The sequence below is a fragment of the Malurus melanocephalus genome, unplaced genomic scaffold (genome assembly GCF_030028575.1).
Source record: "Malurus melanocephalus ecotype Western Australia unplaced genomic scaffold, MMel_1.1 scaffold_65, whole genome shotgun sequence".
Taxonomy (NCBI): Eukaryota; Metazoa; Chordata; class Aves; order Passeriformes; family Maluridae; genus Malurus; species Malurus melanocephalus.
This window is the reverse complement of record NW_026623297.1, coordinates 2,608,565-2,631,765: the sequence shown is the minus strand read 5'-3', so window position 1 is coordinate 2,631,765 and position 23,201 is coordinate 2,608,565. Positions and strand designations below refer to the sequence as shown.

Here is a 23,201-nt window from a genome sequence, read left to right as displayed (position 1 = left end):
TGACTTTCACAAATGCATGTTCCCTTTTCTAAGTGGGATTGCTTGTGATAGGGCAGGAATTGTGTACAGGCAGAGCTGTTATTTGTATGAATATCATGCCCAGCTGAGTTTACATATTTGATGTGATCCTGCCTGACTCCAAGGAGATAAATTAAATTAAGTTCTCAGAAGGGAAGTAATTAGACCATGAAACAATGGCAAAGATAAGGCACTATGGGAGAAAATGTCCTCGAATAAACAGGGACTCTTAGTGGAGAAATACACATTTCCTTTACTCTCAGTAGATTGGCAAAGCTAAGATTTCTCAAAATTAAAATTACAACCAAAGAGACTGCTACAGATCTGATACCCCTGGATTTGGGGAGAGAACAGGATAGCTGGGAAATGGTGCTGTCARGAAATCTCCATCAGAGGTAGGTGCTGGGAGGGAGGTTTTCAAGGTGGGTGGGCTCCAGGCTTCAGCCTTTTCTCCTGCTTGTCTCAAACCTGCTGTGAAATAAGCAATGTTTCTGACATTCAGTATCCACAGGGGGAAAAAAAGAGGGACCAGAAGTAGAGGACCTTTTGTATGAAGGTGTCAGGAAAACAAGGAATCAGCACACTGGAGTTATGGGGCAAGAGGGTTTAGCCARCAGCCTTCAACCCAGAGAGAGGTGGGAGAAGTGAAAGAAGTRTTTGGCAAAGTGTGCTGGTTGTTGACATGAATTTATTTCTGCTAAAATGGAGCAGATCCCCAGGCCTGAAGTCTGTCTYTGTAGTCCCTGAGACAACAGATTTTTTATTATTTTTGCTGACCTTTAGTTAAACAAATAATAAATGCTACCACAAGRAAGTACTGTATCACCTTCCTTTTAAATTATCTGATACAATACTTCGTTTGGAGAATCAGCCTCTAAATGTCTTACATTAGTTTCACATTTGTTCACTTTTTTTTACTTCAACAAGATTGTTTCTGAAATAAAAGGTAACTGGACGTAATCAKCAATTAGAGTGAGCAGCTTGAAAACAGTGCCAGTAGGATTCTGAAGGTTTTTTATGTGGATCAGCCAGAGGATCTGGAAGCTTATGACTGTGAGAAGCAAAGGCATATTTTCTGTACAAATGTCTTAAAATAGCTGTTGTACCGTTTTAACAGCTTTATGTGACCCATGGATCCCTACAGAGAGGGATATTGCTTGATTTTTCATTGGATGAAAGATGGTATCRCCACTGGCACCACACATGGGAGGGATCCTCTTTATCCAACACCGCACCTAATCGTGCTGAATCCTTGGAAATTATTTTAAAATGCTTTAGTGTTAAAAAATGACTTGATACTGTAAAATCTGTTACAGACCCCATTTTAAGGGCATTCACCTGGACATCATGGGTTTCTGTGTGAGAAATCCATGAGTATTTGACTAAAAAAGTCAGGCTGTGGGTGAGATTTCTTGAGATGGGAGCAGATGGTCATGCTGAGGGACAGGGAAATAGAACATTCTTCGTCAATCCTGGACCAAGATTTGAAGCTCAGTTCTTGATTTCAGCTGCTGGCCTCGCTCCCTGCTGTGGATGGACATTTCATCCCCAACACCACTCAGCCTGTTTATAAAATGATGAAAAGTAAATCCTGTTTGGAAGRGAGGATTAATGCAGTCAAGGGGTTGCAGTGAGCAGAGAGGGTGTGCACATATCTGTCTTGTTTCACACTGAAAGCCACCACCACGATGGCTGAGTAATGCACCSACTGGATGAGGAATAACACAGGTCACACACACCTGCTTGAAGTTTGGTAGCTTATTTTAGATTTCTGCTTAGTATTTTTTTTGTGGGCAACCAGGGGAAGCAAGGAGGTGTTTTAGTCTTAGAAGAAGTTGGCAGTATTTGATGGAGTMATTTTCTAGCTTTTTCTGACCATCCTTAGAAATGCTTTTCATAGCTGACATCCTCCAGCAGACAGGTACACGGGTGAAGTCTGGAGCTGGGAAGGCTCTTACACAGTGAGGGGATTCATCCTGGGAGGCAGTTGATGGAGAGGTTTTCAGAAGGCAGATTCCTTCCCYGGGGTTTCTGGAGGGATGGGGAGGTTTTCAAAAGGAGCTGTGCTCTTGGTCTGCTCGGTCAGCACATCCTCAGGTTGCTCTGCTCAGATATCCCTCTCAGTGGGTGCTCAGAGAGGTCTCAGCTCCTTTTCAGGCTAAAATCCCTTCCCTGGGTGAAGCTTTCCATTTTTGAGGGCTACTTCTACTTTAATCAACTGAAAGTTGAATTCCTTTGGGCCATTAGACATCTGTGTTCTTCCTCCCAAGGGGACAGTATTTTGGCAGAAAAAAAAAAAAAAAAAAAAAAAAAAAAGAAAAAAAAAAAAAAAAAAAAAAAAAAAAAAAAAAAAAAAAAAAAAAAAAAAAAAAAAAAAAAAAAAAGACATGGAAATTGTTTATCTGCAGAGTTCTTTGGCCAAGTCCCACCTTCAAATTGTAGAATTGTTATTTGGAAGGAAAAGGAAACCCTGAGAGCCAGGTTAGGATGCAGATTGACTTCATGTATTCTAAACTCTGAGGAAATGATCTGCAGAGGAGCTGGGAGACTGAGAGCAGCCCTTCAGAAAGGCAACATCTTGRAAGGAGATACACATAGAAAAAGGCAAAGCTGGAGTTCCTGCCCCTCTCTGGAGCTCAGAGATCTGCACTGGGCAGTGCATCAGCAGCCACTGCTCATCCAGGAGCCCTGTTATCTTTGCTGGAGGTGGGTATCCAGCTGAGAGGGGCTTTCTGCTTGTGGCTGTGCACGCCCTTCCTTGTGAGATTCCTGGCAGCTCACAAGTCCCATCTCCTGGATGGCTTTGCCATCTGCCACCAGGCTACAGAGCCTCCTGGTCTTTGTTGTTTTCACCCCCTTCCTAGTGAGGATTCAGGGGTCGGGAGAAGCAATAAATAAGATGGGAATAGGCTAGAAGGTCCTTAAAAACACAAGTGAATGTATCATGTCCCAGGGGATAGGCCATGAACAGTGCATAGATGGGCCCAGTCAAAAAYATGGACTAGGAAATGTGCTTTGCAGCAGTGTGAGTGAATGAAAAAGGCCRGGAGGAGGAGATTGCAGTAACTGAAACTTAAAAAAGTATGTTTGTGACTCTGGCCTTCCCTTTCTTTTATTCCTGATTTCTCCCCCTGAGCAAGGTGTCACAGATAGCACAAATGCAAACACCGGTCTTTGGAAGTGTCACCACATGGCATGGCTGGTGCAAACAGCAGCCAGAGATTGACTTGTGTGTGTGAGACAGCTGCCATAGAGAGAAAAGAGCTTTCCACCTTCAGGTGGGCTTCTGACTAAGAGTAAATGGACAGGGGAAAAGCAGCTGAAAGCAGAGCGGAAAATAAGACATAAAAGCAAAACCAGAAATGCAGACAAAGAAGTAACAACTCAGAGACACTGAGTAACAATTAGAGTAATGTGAGATTAAGTGTTTTAACTGTTCCTACTGCATGATTTAAGTACTGTGAGATTTGATGACTCTTGATTATCTCTTTAGAAGTGTGTTTATGTCTGTCAAAAGCAAAATGACATATGAGAAACWGAGCCTCACCTGCCCCACCTGTATCTGGTATGGAGCTTGCAGTTCAACAGTCTATTAATCAAAGTGATAGCAGTGAGYTGTGCCTGAGCTGAGCACACGCATGACTGGTGAAATGTTAACTGCTCAGCAGTTTCTGTGATTTCACTGTTATCACAGGCCTGGTTTCAGCCACTGAAACCCATCTGCCCCTTGGGGAGTCTGCTTGACTGGTTCATTACAGTATCACCAGAACCAGCACAGTCTGACACCAGCACCGTGTGGACAGCTCAGGTGTGAATACAGACCCAAGGCTTGGTTATCTTATCCTCTAAATCTGCAAKTGCATGTCCTTGGAGTAAGAACTGACACTTTTCTGCCCATTCCGACTGACTGGTTCTACTTGGCTACATCTCKCAGAAAGATACATAAAGTGTCAGAGACACATTGTCTGCTGTCTCTGGAGGTTTCTGGCTGGTTTCTCCACAGTACGTTTGTACCTCTTGATGCGCCCATTGGTTGGTGTGAAGCCTCACATGGAAGCCCATATGTATTTTGGGCATATGGATTCATGGTTGTTTTYCCCTACACATTTCCAAAGTATTTTTCACAGTGTTTGCTGGTGCCAGCCTGCAGCCTGAGCAKGTTTCCATGCTAACTCCAGCTCCCTTTGAAATCCTCAAAACTTCCTAAACAAATTTCATTGGCTTTGCAAACTTTGCCTTTTAGTCTCAGGTCAAAGRTGGACTTTTTTTAAAGTGTGAAAGYAGTGTTTCCAGTCACACTTCAGAGCTATGTCAGTGGTGAGAAATGTACTTTTTTCTGTGTGCTCGGTTTGAAGTTCATGATTTCATAATGAAAAATGGCTGAAGTTAGAAGGTTAATGGAAACCCAGAACCACAGCATTAACTCAGCAGGTAGCTCCCTCCCTCTTACCATCCTATTAAGAGCACACAAATGTCCTCCGAGTGGAGGAAATAATTATTTGCATCAAATATGTTGTTATTTTAAAATCCCACCAGAACACAGAGTAACCTGATAATGCAGTAATTCACAAGCTGAAGTATAACTAGATGGATAGAGCAATAAAGCAGGGCAAAAAGACTGGGAGAGAATGACTGTCAGGATGCTGCTCTGATTCAGTTTGGACTTGAACTTCAAATGGCACTGTGCAGGAGAGTGTGGCACATGAGAAGACACATAATTGACAAGGACCTGTGCAATTCTAGGTTTTAAGCTAAAGCACAAATTAGAAATTGTATAGGAACATCTGTGCCTGCATTTGTGTTGCATTCAGAACTGAAACGTTCTGTAAATTTTATTCCAAATCCAGCTCTTGAGAGATCACCAGATCGCAGATGATAAGAMCCATGAGAATGTGTACATTCATCTAGAAATGAACTTGTAACCTCATCAGTTTGTGATGCTAATCACATCACCAGCTACTTTCCCAGCAGTTCCTACTTGTGCTCAGCATCCAGGAAGCAGMTACACTTGCAGTTTGTGACAAGGCACTGGATTTATTGATGCCACATAAAGCTGAGGTAATGGTAAAAAAGAGAAAGGGCTGATGACTGTTTCACGATGTATCATAAATGAATGCATCACTCCAAATAAGCAGACAATAGGCAGGAGKGAATGTTATAAAATCACACCCCTTGCTTTGTAACTCCTTTTTATTCTGGGAAAAGCCGGGCAGTGAGTTGCCTCAGAGGCTGAGCTGGAGAACACCTTCTCCCCACACACATGCTCCACCCAGCTCAAAATTGTGAGACAAGATATATCTGTTGTCCTAGGGGTCCTCCAGCACCATSCTGACAAGTTCTGTTGGCAGATGCTCTTTAAGCAGGATACAGCTTTCATTTTTTAATTCAGCATTATTTGTGGGGAGCACCACAGYTTTTAGCACAGCAGAGAAGGGGATGTTACCAGAATGCTCTGTGTCCATCAGCACTGAGGCTGCATTTAGTACCATTTATTTTAGTCTTCATCTAATAGCTACCTTTCATTCTAAATACCTTGAATTAATTAGATGTATTGCTTAGGAAAAAATGAGTCACCACGTGTGACTTGTATGTGTGACTTGGCTGCATAAAATATTAGAAATCTATAGCACTGTAGCTTGTAAGACAGTTGGTTAGAAAACATTCTCTTGAATGCCATGAAACAACCCACTTTTTCATACTGATTTCTTCTTRGTGGCATGAATGAAAACAAGGAATTGACAAAGAGAAAATTGCTATCGTTGTCCTTTGAAGTGCATTTATTAACTCTTGCTTTCAAAGCATTTTTATTCTCATTTCTGCTTCATCATGACTTGCAAAAAGTCAGTGGGCAGTRGTAAAACCTAGCTAGAATAATGGCAAAATAACCACATGTCACTGCCTTATTGCTCTTTAGCCCTACTGTTCCCACAGCTAGACATGCATTTATTTTACATGAAGGATTTGCTGTCTTTTAACACTAATTGCTGTTCCTGGCATTAATATTGTGCTTGTTGGTGTCTGAAATATTGGTGTTGTTAACCTCCATGCTCTGCTGCAGGACAGTGCCACAATGACATATTTAAAAAACATAAATTCTTTCTGCAGTTGTTATTAGGGATTAAAAACCATGGAAAGATTCCAGACTTCCAGCCCTTCAGTGCCTATATCACCCTTAAAAAACCTTTTAGATATATATTTTTAATATATTTAGCTATCTGAAGATACCCAGGAGGAAGTTTGAAAGCACTTTGACGCTTAGTTACTGTAGGAAKTTACTTGCATCATGTGGTACCTAATAATCTTTAGAAGTCTGGTCCTTGGTTACTCAGGGGGTGCTTTTAAAAATTATATTTCCATGCCATAAGACAAGAGGGAACTGCAGCTTAAAGCATTATTTTCTGGGCAAACAGCTGCAAGTATAGAGTTGGTTTAAACTCCTTCTGGTTTAAGCTCCTCTGTTACCTCTCCAAAAGGTGGGGACATTTGTGAATCAGGGTTTCTCTCCTAAAAATAGAAACCTATACACAGAGTCCCTGTGCTCCACACTGATACATGCAGCAGGAATAAATGAACTTCACTATTTAATTTTTAATTAGACCCCCTCTTTGATAGCCTTTGTAAAACTGGGGAGATTAAGCTTCTCAAACTTATTCTCACCTGGTTAAAAACCAATTAGCTGCTGTTACATACAAGCAAAATGCATCCTTATTAACAAGGATTTCTGCTAATTATATTGTTCTGGTTAAATGACTTTTCTGCCACTTGGTGTATTGAGTTCCAGTCTACTTTGGACTCTACAGTGATGCTGCCAAAACGTGAATCCAGCCAACTGAGACCCCCAGCAGTCTTCCCTGATTAAARATTCCAAGATTTGGCCCAGCTGAATTGCTCCATGATTAATTCTGCCCATTGCTGGGAGCTTTTTCCCCTCTTCCCTCCCTCTGCATCGTTCCTGAAGACCACATGCAAAACAAACACAGCAACAGTGGAAGTAGAAGATGTATTTTTGTCCCTAGTATCTGGGAAGATTGAAAATAAACCAGGCTTGAGCTTGAGTAGCCTTCATTTAGCTTGGAAATGGCAGGTTCAGCTATGGAAGGCTGAAGCTGTGTTCTCCTCTGTCCTTTGCCAGCTCTAAGGCTTCCAAGAGTCCCATTGCTTTCACACAAGTGTCAGGAGAAGTTGATCTGCCCTTGAGTTTGGGTTTTTGTGCCCTGTGATTGAGGACAGTGACTCCTGATGAGCATGGAGTGGCAGTGTCTGTCCTCTGGGATCACTCCCCCGCTGTGCAGAGCTTTCCCACTCTGTTTTCATGGTACAGGGTGCATGTGACTCACCCAAGGGCTATTGGCACTTCCCACAGGCAACTGGGGGAGCAGCCTTCTGTGTGGGAGTCCTMATCCAGTGATGATGAAATGTGGAAACCTGCCTAGCCTCTTACTTATTCTTCTGTCTCAATAAATAAAATAAATTGGCTTCCCTGTAGCTGGGTGGGAAGGAGAGGGTTTTGTGACAGGCTGCTGCTGCTGAGTTTGTCATGTGGCTTGTCCCTGCAGACCGAGTGCTTGAGTCAGAGCTTGAGCTTGAGCCAGCTGAGGATTGCCCAGGAGAGCTCCAGCATCCCGGTGTGCCAGGCTTCCCTGCTCCCTGGGCAYGTGGCCCTGGGCCAGCCAGGTGGGCAAGGTGCAGGCAAGCACAGCTGATGCACGGTGGCCCCAGTGACASAAACACATCGAGACCTGGTCAAGACTCAAACCCACACCTGCTGGGAGAAGCAAAGTGGTTGTTTTTGTACTCCCTGCACCCACAGGGACTCCAACCCATTTTGGAGGGCGTTTGCTGTTCCTCACTGTAGGARACACCTGCAGCTGGGCAAGTGTGACACTGCTGGCTGCTGGCACAGCACCGAGGAACTGTAATCTGCTTTAATTGTCACATGCACACCCAGTCTCATCACACTTAATCAAAGCTTGTGATTTTCTAGGCTGCCCGGCAACAACTGGCAGAGCTGAGCATGCAGAGGACAACTCAGCTGCATGGGGGACAAGAAATTAATGTTCAGGATGTCATTTATGCTTGGATACCCATTTACTTTTCTGCTTCTCTTGTGGAGAAAATGTGGTTTTGAGGCGTAAACCTCTTTGGATGTGACTGTAGCGCATGGCCCCGCTTCCTGCTGTGAGCCAAAGTGTCTTTTTGGTTACATCACTGTTCTCTGAGTACATTAACCACCTSTGCCTCTGTGCTGTTACTTGTCCTTATCATCAGCAATTCAGCTCCACCTCACCTATGTGMATTAGCTTTTAGGGTAACCCAAAAGCTAAAGATCCTGTAAAAGTCACAGCTGGGACTCCCAGCTCTGTCACGTCTGGGTGACAGCTACATTTGTTCCCCATGTGGTGGAATGAAATGCCTGGTTTTGTGATGTCTTTCAGCTCTGTGCTTGTCTAAATAGGCATTTTSCCATGTTTTTGTGTGAGTTACCTGTGCAGGTGCGTGGGTGTTRGAGCATTCACCCTTCATTAGTATGTGTTCAAACCAGTGAAGGAGATAATAGCAGACAACAGGACCCCTGTGTCTGTGTCAAATGGGTATTTCACGGATGGCAGGGCTTCCTTTTCTGAGGTGCAGTGTCTGCTGCCAGGTTTCAGAAGAACTGAGGGTGTGTGCACACACTGCTGCCATCTGAGCCAGGAGGCCACACAAAGTGTTACTCCAGTTATTCACCTCCTCATTCACTGGAAATTAATGAGTTCTTCTCATTTTGTGAGGCAATATACAAGGATAGTTGCTCTGACTGCAGGCAGATCACCCTTCCAAGAGTGTCAGCCTTCCTGTTTTTCAGGGATTTTGYAATGAGAGACTACTTTTATGCTCATGAAACACCTCCAGAGCAACCCACCTGGGCCCAGGGGCTGCTCACCACCTTTAACTGCACGTGGCTCCCCAATCTCCCAGGCGAGGGAGTGGGAATCAGCTCTAATTACTGGCTGCACATGTAAATCCACAGTCCTCCACACWGCAGAAGCAGGGCTGCTGCCAAGAACTAAAGGGTGGTACACTGTATCTGTTTGAGATAAATCCTTGCAGACACTGCTTTTATCTTTTTCATCTTTAATGATTAATTCATCATTAATATTTGTTTTGATGTGTTTCACATTAAACAGCCTGGAGGTTTTTGCTCAAGCTTTGCAAGCCTTTTCTGATCACTACCAGTTGRGATTTACCAATTGGAAACCATCATGATGGTTTGGTCTGCTTCTTGTGGAAGTCAGGATGTTCCTAAAATCAGGGATAGCATTGATGCGGGGATGTTCCTGTTGYCTTGAATGGGCTGCCAGATCTACTGCAGGAATACAGGCATTCCAGAAGGTCATTTGGACCCAGTCTTCTCAGACAAGTCACAAGTTTTTGTAATAGAAGACTCAGAGCCTGAATTTCTTTCCCTTGAATGGCTGCTGAGCAACATTCACCTGAAAATGCTTGCGACAAATGAGCACAAGATCAGCACARAACTCCAGGTGTGTGATCCAGGAATCACTCATGTTAATTCTCAAAGTACCTATATTAATTTGTTATGTTTGTTGGGTGTTATAAAGTTCTACCATGTGAATTTGTGCTGAAAATGTTCAGCTTTTGCCTGAGCTCTGTTGTGATCTCACTGGGAAGGATAACAGGAGATAGGGCAGGGGTCAGAAATTGCAAGGTGCATGTGGATAAGTTTTGTCCCAGCCAGTCAGTGCTGCAGCTGCTTAACTCCACAGCTCAGGTTTCCACCAGGGGAATGTCTCCAGCCTGACTTTATCATGTGAAATTTCATGAGAGCATTTTATGCAYGGGGTACATAAAGCTGGGATTCTATAGAAGCCATGCAGTGCTAGGGAAGAAAGGCCATTGAAATGGATGGAAATATTTSTGGGTCTTCACTCCTGAGTTACAGGGGTTATAGAAAGGATAGGTAGGATCTGGAAAACGAAATGTATAATCCTGAGACAAGGTGTCCTGACAGCTCTCCATCCTTTCTCCTCCATGTGGGGAGTTATCCATCATGTAGAGGAGGCAGCTGCACTGACAGCAGAATCACTCAGCATCCTGCTAGGACAGGACACTGGATCAGGACAAATCCCATCCTGGCCCATTGCTTTGCATACAAAAGATTACATGCCTCATTGAAACATTAAATAGTGAAAAAATTAAACTGGAAACAATGTTAGTTTTAAAATTAACACCATCTTCTAAGGCTAATAGAAGTAGGTCTTTTGGTGGGCATCCCTCTCCTGAATTTTGACTGTTCCTACTTCCTTCAAACACCTGCTCTGATCCATTTGCTGCGTGCTACCAACACTGGACCTTTTTGTCACAGKCTCCTCTTCAGTCACAGCTGAGGGAAGGTTGTGAAGTGATTCATCCCTCCATGTTTACCTTTGTGTGCCATCTTCTAGGACATCCAGGGTCTTTCTCTTCTAGCTGGTTTTCCAAAGCAGACCAAATTAACCCAACAGAAGCACAGAGATCTTAAAAATATTAGTGAAGACATGAATTTCTTTCCTGTATTGTGAGCAGTTTGTGTTTTGAAGCCCCCACCTGACCCCACACTTCAACTCCTTGTCCTTCCAGCCACAGAGATTTAACTAATTCGGCCAGGCAGTCAACATATGGGCACTGAACCACCTGGCTTTGAGCTGGAATTAGCTCTCCTTCGCCCAGTCGTTAGATGAAGCAAGGCAAGATGTGTAATGTGGGGGGGGAACAAAAGGTATCATGGTGGTAGGAGATAAGAGGAGGTCAAAAACCACGGTCTGGCATGGGGACAGAGCACCAGTTCTATGTTTCAGCTCATTAGAAGGAGCTCTCTTTAATTTTTAATGTGAGGGAATATTCGATACAGAATCCAATAAACCTCCTCCAGTTCTTTGCAATGGGCAAATTAGGGATATAATGTAAAAAAAACACCAGCAATCTAAATGTAGAAGGAGAGAAAAAACAGATGTTTTGGCTTTTTAGACTCTGCAGAGCCACCTCTGCTGAGCAGCTGACATCTGCCTGGTTTTGTTCACATCTCTGCTCTGTTTCTGAGCTGAGGTTTCCCTAAGTTTCACATTATTTGTATGTGTGTTTGTGAGTGAGAGAGTGGAACGCTGCCCTGAGATGATGGGGACCAAAGCCCTTTCTGCAGCCACAGAAACTGTCACCTCTGCTGGACCACGTTCTTGTTGGCTGCAGAGGGAGGACATTGTGGAGGATGTGAAGCAGTAGAAATTAATCTCAGGGTCATTAAACCTTCCACCTTTCTTCTAAAACTGTCTCCATGGATGACCATTTCAGGGGAGGGTGGTTGACTTGGTGCCATCAGTCTGGTAGTCTCTTACAATGTGGACCCTTGAAAATCAACAATTCATGTGTGATGTGAGGCGCCACACTCTCCTCCCTCCCTGTTATATCCCAAACATCCGCAGCACTGTGTCCAGCAGGACCAGGACAGTGATTGTCCCTCTGTACTCAGCACTGGTGAGGCTGCACCTCCAGTCCTGGGGTCAGTGCTGGCCCCTCATGACACAAATGGCACTGAGATAAGGCAGTGCCAGTCCTGGAAGGTTTTTGGGAGCAGGAATGGTGGGCAGAGCTGTGCCGGACCCAACCAGCCTTTGCCAGGACACCTTCCCCGTACCAACCCCTGCCACCTCAATCTGCCCTGCTCCCCTCTTAGCAGAATTGCCCTGCTTTCCCCTTGAGATCAGGCTGGTTTGTTCCCACATGTTCTCACATCATTCTGAGCCATCATGGACATTTTTTGGTAGTTTTCCTTCAAGTGGAAAGCAATCTGATATGATCACTCCCTGGGAAGATGTGTGAGACTATCCTGCTATCTGTTGAAATTATTGACTCATTTCAACCAAATCAGACAGCTGAGCAGAGGTAAGTTTCCAGTATCCTCCAGAGCAGAAACTGTGATTTAAACACTTTCCTTGGCCAGCTGGTGAATCCATCAACCCTCATGCTGCTGGCAAAACTCTCTCCAGGGTACGTGAGGCAATAATAGAACATTGATACTCAGAGACATTTGGTTACTCAAAGCCACGAATCCTTACAGACTCTGGCTTTGTTAGTTCTGCCTTTCACAAAATTATTCTTGCTTTCCTGTGGCATTTTAGCCRTGCCACGTGCTGTTCATGGAGGTGCAGCATTAAATGTCACGTCTTGCAGATGTAACACTGACTTGGAAAGAGTTGTTGTGGGGGGAACCTGCCCTACTTAAGCAGTTCTTGTGTTTGCCCAAGATTTTTGTACAATATTCTTGTAACAGAMCCTGGTTTTCAGCGCTAAATATCATAGATGTTAATGTGAGTGATTCAGTCATGGTTTGTAGCTGGGGGTTTAACATGTTCTCCCAGCAGATCAGCAGCCAAAGCAGCAGCAAAATCTGGGTTCTCTGCTTTTATCAGAGCAGAGGGCAGCCTCTCTAATTAATGATCCACAGCAGCATGCAGCAGGTTTAATGCCAGCTCTTTGGCCTCTGGGATGGGCAGGAACCAGCAGAGATGGACAGAAAGCTGAGTTATTAAAGGATTTAGTTTCCCTTATTGTACATCAACTTCCAAATTTTAATCCCTTGCTTCTTAAAAGCAATCTACAGCCAAAACCCATGGAATATATTGATTTTAAATTTTTTTTTTTTGCAAACTTTGCAGTGAGAATTGCTCATTAGAGCTAGATCTGGACCTATGGTGGCTTGTGCACTTCTGGTGGCAGTGAGTAGGATGTGGTGTCTCTGTGCCAGCCAGCAGCAAGGGAGGATTTTAGCATCACCAGGGTGTCATGCCATGTACTCATCACCACTCCAACACTACAGCACAGATCATTTGGTGGGATGGGAACTGCTGTGCAGGGCCTAATGCCACTCCTGGTCAAGTCAGGTCCTGTTTTGGGGATGTGTTTCAGCCCCTTTGGAGGTGGATGTTTCTGTGTTTCAGCAGTAGCAGTCAGGTAAAAACGACAATTTCCTTATCAATACAATGACTCCACAGCAAGCAAAGGGGGCCAGTCTGCACTTGGGGCTCTGCTGCAGATCAAATACCCTTTTGTCAGCCCTTGTTTGCATGGCTGCCATGCCCACAAAACTTACTTGAAGTCCTTGATTGTCCAGTTCAGTTTGCTCCTTTAAATCTTGGCTGGCCATATGTTAAAACACTGCTCCAGTGCAACATTGCCTTCATCCATGTATGCCATTGACACCTTTGTAAGAGCACATGGCAGAGTCATAGACCTGACAGTCAGGAGGGGAAGTTTGATAATTTTGCCTGGTTGCATTGAGCCCCCAGGTTTGTGTCTGCCTGAGGCAGAGCATCCAACCAGAGCTGCTCTWAAAAGGGAGAATCCATCCTTTCTTTTCATAGTTTCATAATTTCTTTCTGATATAAAACTTCTCATAGTTTCTTACAAGGGTTAATCCCTCTTTATATTGGGTTTTGGTTTGTTGGTTTGGTTTTTTTTTGTATACTAAAATTCTCTTGATTCTCACTCCTAGATTTATTTTCCTCTTCTTTTTCTCRTGGATTGCAGCATCTCATGGGCTTTGTGGGGTGAAAAGTCCTGAAGAGTGTAAAAAAGAATTAGTCTCTCTTTATTTGTATTTTCATTTCTAGACATCTTATTTCTGTCTAAARGCCTCAGAAGATTCCTGAAATTGAACAAAGCAGTGGTAGCTGGAGGTGGCACCTGCCCTTTGTGCCACATATGGAGGAATTTTCGGTTCACATTGGTATGTGGGAGGTGCAAGCTGCACATGGGGTTTGCCAGGATGGAGGGGGAGCATCAGGAAAAACAGCAAATGTGATGAAAGAGAGGTTGAAAGGGTGGTAAAGGGYAATTTTCCTTAAAGTTAATTTTCCTTCAAGTTGATATCAATTTGTGTAATCAGGTGTAATTTGCTTTAAGCAAGTCCATGCTTTGATGTTCACTTTTAGGGCTTTTTTTCTTTCTTTGCAAACAAGTAATGGGAATTGCTGTCACCCCAGTTCATGTCCATGTCCCCTCTGCTGCTGCCATAATATTGCAGCATCACGTACCCTAAAAGCATCGATGAGTTGCTTTGTGCAGAGTTAATCAGGCAGATTTCTCTGTTGCAGTGTGGGACCCACAATTTGGGAAGGRAGGAGTCTTTAGAGGGAGGACAGAAGGAAGAAAAGGGCTTCAGAGACATGGGCTTAAGATTCTCTCACTGAGATGGGAAGGAGAAGGAATTGCAATAATATGGCCCATTGATTAAGATATTACTCTGGGATTGAAGAATCTCAGCCCTCTCTGCTCTATTCTCTCTCGTGATCACAGAAAAATTTGTAATTTTTCTGCACCATGCTTCCTCTTCTGTAAAGCGAGAGCAGCACCTTTTAAAATAATAAATCCTGTCAGGTCTTGAGTAGATCAGACAGGGCAGTGAGCATTTCTGCAGGGCTGCGTGCAGGCATTTGGAAGCTTAGCAGAATGAATCCTCTGAACCTTTGAGACTCACTTGGTGCTCCTCAAGGGGATAAAAGTGGAGTTAATTAACCCATCCCCAAATCYCTCCTGATCCACGACCAGCAAATAGCTGCCACTTCACAGTGCTCYCCTCGGCTCTCGATGTACCCAAACATCCCTGCAAACCTAAAGTGAGCTGTTATGTCTGGCACTGTTGATCTGCTTGCAGAGGAGTGGGACAAATTTGCTTCATCCCCATTGGATTTTGTAGTACCAGCAAAATGTTGTGATGATGCCACACCTGCTTGCCCAAATCCCAGCGTGTTCTTGAAATGAATATCRTTCATCCTTGAAGGATTAATTACTGTGTATCAAGGCTGCATGGGATTGCTTGCTCATGCTTTAAAGGGAAGAAAGGAGCACACAAATTTCTGTGTGGATTTCTGGAGTGAGTGGCAGAGGAACTGTTGCTGGCAGCAGTGACCTCTGCTGGGAAGTCCACGGCTGCTCTGGTCCAGCTTCAGCAGCACAACCCCCAAATTCATCTAAACTGCAGGTTTCACCCCAASGGATTTCCATGTTGCTAATTTTTTAATTTTGAATTCCATTTTCCTTTTAATAGCTTGTTATTTAGGAATTCCTCTGAGCAGAGAAACGCTGTGCAGAACAAGCTGCTTCATTTGTAGGTGTGCAGTGTGTACTTGGCCAGGGATATTAAACACTGCAGAACATYACGACTGAGGCCTCGCAGGTCTTGAGAGAAAGGGGAAGAAAGTGCCTCATCCYCTTCTCATCATGCCCCTGGAGAGCAGCAGCCACCAGCATTTGGGGTGGCTGGTGTGCACAGACATCACCTCCCAAAGGGACATCGTGCACCAAATGCCTTCATCCCCTTGAAGCATTGCTCTTTGTGTTCTTTAGGGGTGATGCAGCTTCCTCAGGAGTCTTCTCCCAGATTACACCTTGTAGTTGCTGTCTTTCCATGTTCTCATGTCCTGCATCTGATTCCAAAGGGGGCAGATGGGCTCAATATAGACAACCCCACAGGGGTGGAATTAAACCTTTTCTCCTGTTCTCTGTAGCACTGAGTGAGTTTATCCTCCCTCCGAGAGCACAGGGCGAGGTGCTCATTTGGTTTGCAAATCAGGGAAGGGACGGGGTCTTGCGGCAGCCCCAGTGCTCAGTGTTGCATCTCCGATGAGCTCTTTGCTGGTCTCTCTGCTGCCCTGGCTGCTTCTGTGGGTAAACTTGTGGGTGATGCTTTGGGGGTGCTGCAGCTGCCCCAGAGGGTGTTAGGCTGCTTTGGGGAGCCTCTAAAGTTCTGAAAAATAGAAATGCAAAGCATTAGTGTAAGCATGGTGAAAACCATACCACAGGCTAAAGTGGGGCTTTTAACAGGTAACATTGTGTCAGATTTTTTGTATTAAACTGCCATCATCATGATGGTTAAAGGAACACAAAGGATCGTGTGAATGTGTATGGTGTGTAAAGGAAAATGGATAAATAAATATATCAGTTTTTATTCAAAATTACTGATTGCTTGAAGTGCCATTTGTAACATACCTTCAACTAAACTAAACAAGGCAAATCCGCCCTTGTCCTACCTAACCCTTAAGGAGCCGGGCTCTAGATCTACAAAACAAAAGAAATGCTTCCAAACATTTGCTGTGCAAAGCCAAGCGGGTGGTGTATCGGTTTCCTGTTGCAAATACAAAGAATTTAATTTGAGATGCAGTCTACTTGGAAATTTTGCTAAAGTATCACGGGATTTTCCAGCCATTTAGGTAGAATGAAGRGCCAAGTCATGTATTTGTTGCTCTAACATCCTGCAGTGCATTATATTTGAGTTCGCTTATTGTTGATGTTAAATTTCCTGTRTGTGAAAGTCCTTGCATGAGCACAGCTTTTGATGACTGATGATGGGTGTAAATTCAGGTCATTCATCATCTTTCCAGTGAATTCAGAGGAAATTGAATTAGTCTGCATGCTTATGGGAAAGATCCTGCTGGGCACGAGGGACCTTCTGCTCACCACATCATCACACAGGTGTTAGGACACTTGTGACCATAGAGGATTAGGTTTTGACACATGATTAAGCATCTTAATTAAGTTACTCARACCTAGAAACATGTAGAGTTTTGCATTTGCTGACAATGCATGTTTATTTCCCTTCTGAACATACCCATTTGTTGCTTAATGAGTGGCCTCTTCTTAACATTTTCTATCTTTCTTTTGCTCTTAAAATATTACCTGGATTTGGTGTAATTAATATTCTGCCCTGGGGTTGTACTGGGGTAGTCTCTTCAGGGTTTGCACAAGTTAAATATACCCTTTGCAAATTATTTGTAAACATTTAAGGAACAAACCTGTAGAGGCAATGCTGAAGTAGCTAATTTAGATGTGTGCTTGTAGAAATGATTTTTCTCTTTAAAGCTAGCATTTTGGCAAGGGGCTCGGTGGGAATGGTAAGGTAGGAAAGCCATGAAGACTCTTGGAGCTGTTGCACACAGTGCTTAATAATGCTRCAAGGAAATTCGGGCATCAAAACCAGGCAGAACATCAGAGCAGCACGAATTTGGTGGGAAGGAGTGTGGGGCTGTCATATGGCTGCTGATTCCCTGTGCCAGTTTCTGCACAGRGTCAAATCCCTGCTTTCTCCTGCCAGCCTGCACCCTGCCTCTGTCACTCCCTTACACCCAGCAGCAAAGCTGTCCTGAGAGTTCAGTCTCCAGCCAACCATCTTCATTCAGCTGACACAGGAACTGTAAACCTCTAATGCCTCACATACTTAACCCTTACACATTTTGGCTTTAGAGACAATTGAAAGACATTTCTCTGAATAATAACTGTATTCTGGGCTGTGAAGCATTTTGAACTGTTTACTTTTGTTGAAAGGGCYSTAAARRTGGTCCAATTCCAACCTCCCTGYCATGAGTAGGGACACCTTCCKCTAGACCAGGTGGCTCAAAGTCCCGTCCAGTCCAGCTTTGAACACTGCCAAGGATGAGGCATCTGCAACTTCTCTGGGCATCTTGTGCCAGTGCCTCACCACCCTCACAATAAAGAATTTTTTCCCAATATCTGATCCAACCCTCTTTAAGTTAAAAGCCATTATCCCTTGTTCTGTCACTCCATGTCCTTGAAAAAAAAGTTTATGATGTTGAATAAAACACTGACGAATAGTATGTAACTAAAAATAGCCTTATGTTTTGCTGTCATGTGAAAAAAAATTAAAATCACTATTTCATCATGTCTTATTTTATCTTGTGTTTTTTTCAGGATCAAACATGAAAATATAGTTGCCCTGGAAGACATCTATGAGAGTCCGAACCATTTGTATCTGGTCATGCAGTTGTAAGTACTGAACCCAATGAAGTTCTTGTGTCAAAATTGCCAACTCTTCTTGTTCTGGTTTTGTTCTTTAAGCCAGAAGATGAGATATGTGAGAGGTCTTGWGTGCTACAGACTGCAAAATCCCTGGAGGGTGGTCAAAAATGAATCTCCAGTTGTGATGTACTGGGTTATTGTGAAATTGGGAATTAAATTGTTTTGTGACCAGTCTCACCCAAATCAAACCAGAGTGGTTTTGTGAGATCACAACAAAAAAAGAGCAGAACAGATAGACAGGGCAGAGGACTAAATTAAAGCTGAGAAGAGCCAGGTGTGCCACAGGGAAGCCTGGGGCATCTGACAGAGGCAGCTCTGGGGTTAAATACCTCAGGGGAAGGCCTTGGGGAAAATGCTGGTCCCTTGTCTATTGGAAAGATCCAGGCATGATTACATCATTTTTGTGCTGGCACTGTGGGGAGACCAGTGCCCTGTAAATGTTTAGTGTGTTTTTTGTAGCCCTACRTTTCAGTTCAGAGTGCTGCAAAAGGACTCACACAGGAACATTTGTGTTGTACAAATTCCAACAAACCRGCTGGATTGTGGGAAGTACCAGTTTTGTGATAAGTTGATTTACAAATACTTAATTTTGTTATATCTCTTTTAAAAAAATAACTATTATTCTTACTTATTATTAGCTTGTTTAATGTAGTGTAACCATCACTTTTGTAAAACCCTTGCATCCAGATATTGGGTTATGTGAAATGTGGTTCTGTAATCAGAGATGACACCGAGTGTATCTTGGTATAAATTTCTACTTGCTCGCTGTTCAGCACTTACTAGGTAATTATCCTTTATGTTATAGCTGTACTTGTAAACCCAGAAATTAATTTTCCAAAGGCCAAGCATGCAGCTATCCCTGGGGTGAGATGCTATCAGCAGCATTTGGGGTGGCAGCCCCAAACAGTCCCCAGTCCCAACAAAAGCAGGGCCTTTTGTTACAAGATAGACCAAGAGCACCCAACTGAATGCAGGGAATAATCTTTCTGCATGTTTTGGGGAAAGGGCTGTGTTATCCCAAGGTGGAGAGGGCGAGAAGGCCAGGTACTCACCTTCATCTCTGTGGACGTTACATGAAGGATGGTGCAACCTCGCACTGATCCTGAATTTTCATCATTAGTGGGGCTTGACATCACCTCAACAGTTGGGTGGCAACACTGCAAAGTCCAGGAGGCTCAAAATCCATTCTGAATGTATCCTTTCATGGATTTCTGTTTGGGAGAAGGCATGTACGGATAGTCTCTTGTTTCCAAGGTAACACCAACTTGTTGATACAATAGCTGTGAACCATTGCACAGCATGAAGTATCTTATCTATTTGTTTACATTTCTGCCCTGATTATTATTAGATTCCTTGTGGGTTTTTTAGCTTCTCATTTTTGTGTATTTCTCCTAAACAACTTCTCCTAATTTTGCCTGCATTTAAAATTTGAGTTCTGACATGAAGTAGAAGGGGCTCTGATCAAGCAGCTGTAAGAAAGCCGTATTTAGATTGCAACAAAAGGGGCTAAAATCAGGGCCATTCAAAGATCAGTATCATGAGCTCAACAAATCTCAAATCCATGTGCCCTTCTCCCTGGGTCATTGCTTGCTAAGTGGACYCTAGCTAATACTTCCCAAGGATTATTTTGTGGTGTGGAAAGCATTTTCATTACCAACCTTCAGAGCACTCCTTGCTATGTTGTGGAAAATTCACATTACAGCCCTTGAGCATCTCACAGCACCTCTGTGGGAGAAGGCTTTTGAAGGCAGACCAAGCCTCCTGTTTATGTTTGTCCTTGAGTACATCTACTTTTACATRAAAGCCATGCTTGTTAGCAGGCCAGCTTGAAGGAGAAATATCACACCTCATTTATTCTGTCAAAGGTATGGGCAAGTAAAGGCCTCAGTGTCTGTGCTGGAGCTGGAAAGAAGGGAGGTTAAGAGGCAGCTGTCCATGTCTACTTGACACTTAATTTGTTCCTGCCAGTCCCCCTGGGATCTCTTCCCAGGGTTACGTAGCTGCTGGTGAATCTGCCCTGTGTGTTTCCTGGCAAGTTCATGRGGAAAAAAGATCTCTGGCTTTGGTTTCACCACCTTGTTCTCACATATCTTGTATACAAGCCATCACAGGACTGTTCAAACTGACACAATCCTCTTAGTGCTAGGTAGATCAGGTTGGAGATTCCTGGCTGTGACAACTCAGAATTTCATGTGCTATCCCAAGGGGTTATACTGCTCCCAAGAAAGCGTTGGGCTGGCCTATTTTTTTCTTTATTTATTTTCCCAAAATGCAAGATATTACAGCCCAGTGGCTCTAAGGTTAGCAAGGTTGTGGACAACTCCTTGCTGTCTTTCACTTCTCAGCAGCATTATTCAGTTTTGCTATGAGCTGGTTACTGGTGCAGATGCAAAGCAGAATACCAATGTAGGATAATGGCTGCCTCTCCTGTGATGACTCTGCCAAAATATGCAGGCACTATAGAAAAATAGTGTAGAGCATTTGTTGTATTTCCATGAGGATGATGTGCTTTCCAACTAAGAAAACATCTGCTCCTTCCCAAACTTAGATTTCCTACAGGACTGTTAAGACCTCAACCAGCCAAAGACAACAGCCAAAGACAACAGCCAACAAAGACAAAAACTAAAATGAAAATTTAAAACTTTCATACCTTCTGGATGCTGGATGATATTTCCCAGAGAGGATATTGTAGAAGACAGGGGGAAATAAACTGCTTTCAGAAATAGTTATATTGAACTATCTTGGAGTAATAGTGAGTTCTGTCAATGAGCAGTTATAGGATTTTTGGTTGCTGTTGGTTCCACTTGGTAAGAATTACCCTGCTGCATCTTCTAAGTGATCGGCCTTGTTTCACCTCTTAGTATGGGGAAAGATCTTGATCATTTGTTGTGGTTGGTTATGTCAGATACTAATGTTCCATTAGCATAATCAGCCTCTTCAAGTATTGATGATTCATTTAATGCATGCTGGAAAATTATGSATAAAAATGGATTTACATAAACACATGAAATCTTAGAATCATTTCGGTTGGAAAAGACCTCAGAGGTCATCGAGTCCAACCATTAACTTGTCACTGCCAAACCCACCACTAGACCATGTCTCCAAGTGCCACATCTACGTATCTTTTAACTACCTTTGGAGATGGTGACTCCACCATTTCCCTGGACAGCTTATTCAAATGCTTGGAAACCCCTTTCAGTGAAGAAATTTCCCCTAATAATCCAGTCTAAATGGATAATCCAGTCTTTTCTGTCTGAGTTTTACGGGTMCATTTGCAAATGCTGTTTCTGACTGTGCTGCCTGGGCAGATAAGAGCAGATTCCCAAGGCTCGGCTCTGACTTCATCTCTGTTGTTCACCTGCATTGAAGCGTKAAACAGCAAAGTTTGGTTTCCCAGAGATTTCTGTGTAACCTACACTAATCAAAGCCACAGGAGCTGGGACTGGTGCTTCTCCAAAAGGATATGGGCCGTGTCAAAAATCGATTACRACAGTAATTTCCTTGTTCTCTTTTATTCATCCATATTTGCTTTAAATATGTAGGAACTTAATATTTTTGCAGTTTATACTCTTCTGTCAAAGTTGGTTGAAGTTCACTCAATGGTCAGAAATTACTAAGGGCTGGCAAGTTGGGATAGAGTCATTGCCTCACTGCCTTTGGAAAATAGGCTAAAAATGGGTCTAAAAGACGCCTCCRAAACACATTGAGCAGCCTGGGGAAGTGTGTAGCTATGTGAATAATGATCAAAGCTGAAGACCTACCTCTGARTATCACTGCATTTTTTTCACAGTCAAGAATATTGCCAAATCCAGAAAAATTCCTATTAATACTAGGATCTAGTCAAAGAAAACAAAAACCCTTGTGCCCGTCTGGTACAGCGTTCCACCTCTTTAGGGATGCTGTGCTCCCCAAGGATGGGTCATCCCCTTGGTAGGAGAACTGCTTTACCTAGATCCTGTCTGCTGCTGGTTCTGGTTCTCCAGGGAAACCAGAGCATTTCCCTTGTGGGATGTCTTTTGAGGTTTGATGCCTTTGCTGAGAACAAGCTTTTAGGGTGAATAGCCTGGTTAACCCAGCCCTCAAGTGCTTCTTCTTCCCTTTGCAAAAAAAACCCAACCCAAACTGAGCCTAATCCCTCAACCCCGAGGTTTTTCCAGCTTGGTCTCTTAACTCTRCTGAATTATTCAGATGATTTCCATCACAGAAAAGCTGAGATGGCAGAGGCTCCTTCCTGCCAGGCRCAAGTCACGCACTGAGGAAAGCCCTGCCCACCAGTTTGAAGGCCTGGGGTCCCAGTGTCCCATTCCTGCTGTTTATCAGSTCTCACCTGCCAGATACAAGCACCTTATAACCCTGCAAAGCCTTGGGAGGCAGCTAAAACAGGCAGGTACCCACTGGTGGTAAAATCTGCAYGAGTTTCTGTTATTACCGGAACTACTCTGCTTGCGATTTTGCCTCTGTATGTTTTGCTAATAAGTAAGCAGAGTGCTAMGCTGTGATTAAGTGCTGATTTCACTTGTTTTTTGAAAGCCCAGTGCCTGAGTGCGCTTCGAGAGCAGCCGAGCATGAGCTGTGTATGTAAGTGACATTTCAATGAAAATATTCAGCCTCCAAGAAAAACAGCAGACAATGGCAGGAAGTGTTGTGTTTGCCAGGTTCCTTAAGGAGTCCAGCAAGGACTCGGTGTGTTACAAAACAGCGATCCGCACGCCAAGCCGGTATCACATCAGGATGCTAATTAAAGCAAAACACAGATCTGCTGTGCCACATTCCTTAGGTGAGGCTTATTCCTGAASTGGGGGGAGTTTTATGTAAGCTTTATACAAAAGACAAAAGGCAATCTCTCTGCATTCACAATGGAATTTATATCACAGAACCATAGGATGGTTTYGGTTGGAAGGGACCTTAAAGATCACCCAGTTCCTATCCCCTGCCAYGGGCAGGGACACCTTCCACTAGACCAGGTTGCTCTRAGCCCCATCCAACCTGGCCTTTAACACTTCCAGGGGTGAGACATCCACAGCTTCTCTGGTCAGACTGTTCCAGGGCCCTACTAATGGATGATAAAATCATACTGGGTTCTACAGGAGGAGAAAATACCTGCTTCTGAAGAGAGAGAAAATGTGTCCAAATATCTGAAAGARGCCCCTCAGCAGCATTTTCCTCTGAGGAAGGTGTGTTTGTTGTTAGTAGTAGCAGTAATGGCAGTAATGGTAACAGGAGAAACACCACCAGGAATGAAAAACATTGGAGCTGAGGACTGTGTGCCAGAGATTCACTTTGTTTCATGGTACGTTCAGCTGCACACCCAGAGACTGTTCTTCTTTGTTTCCAGTGCT

At 43.7% G+C, this 23,201-nt stretch overlaps 1 protein-coding gene across 1 annotated transcript in view; it reads left to right on the top strand.

Moving 5' to 3' along the window:
* The window catches only part of CAMK1D (calcium/calmodulin dependent protein kinase ID), a 203,309-nt gene that overhangs the window by 108,058 nt on the left and 72,050 nt on the right, over nt 1-23,201 (top strand). The window contains exon 3 of the mRNA XM_057366458.1: nt 17,755-17,829. Coding sequence (XP_057222441.1) covers nt 17,755-17,829 — 75 coding nt within the window. The remainder of the gene's footprint in view (nt 1-17,754; nt 17,830-23,201) is intronic.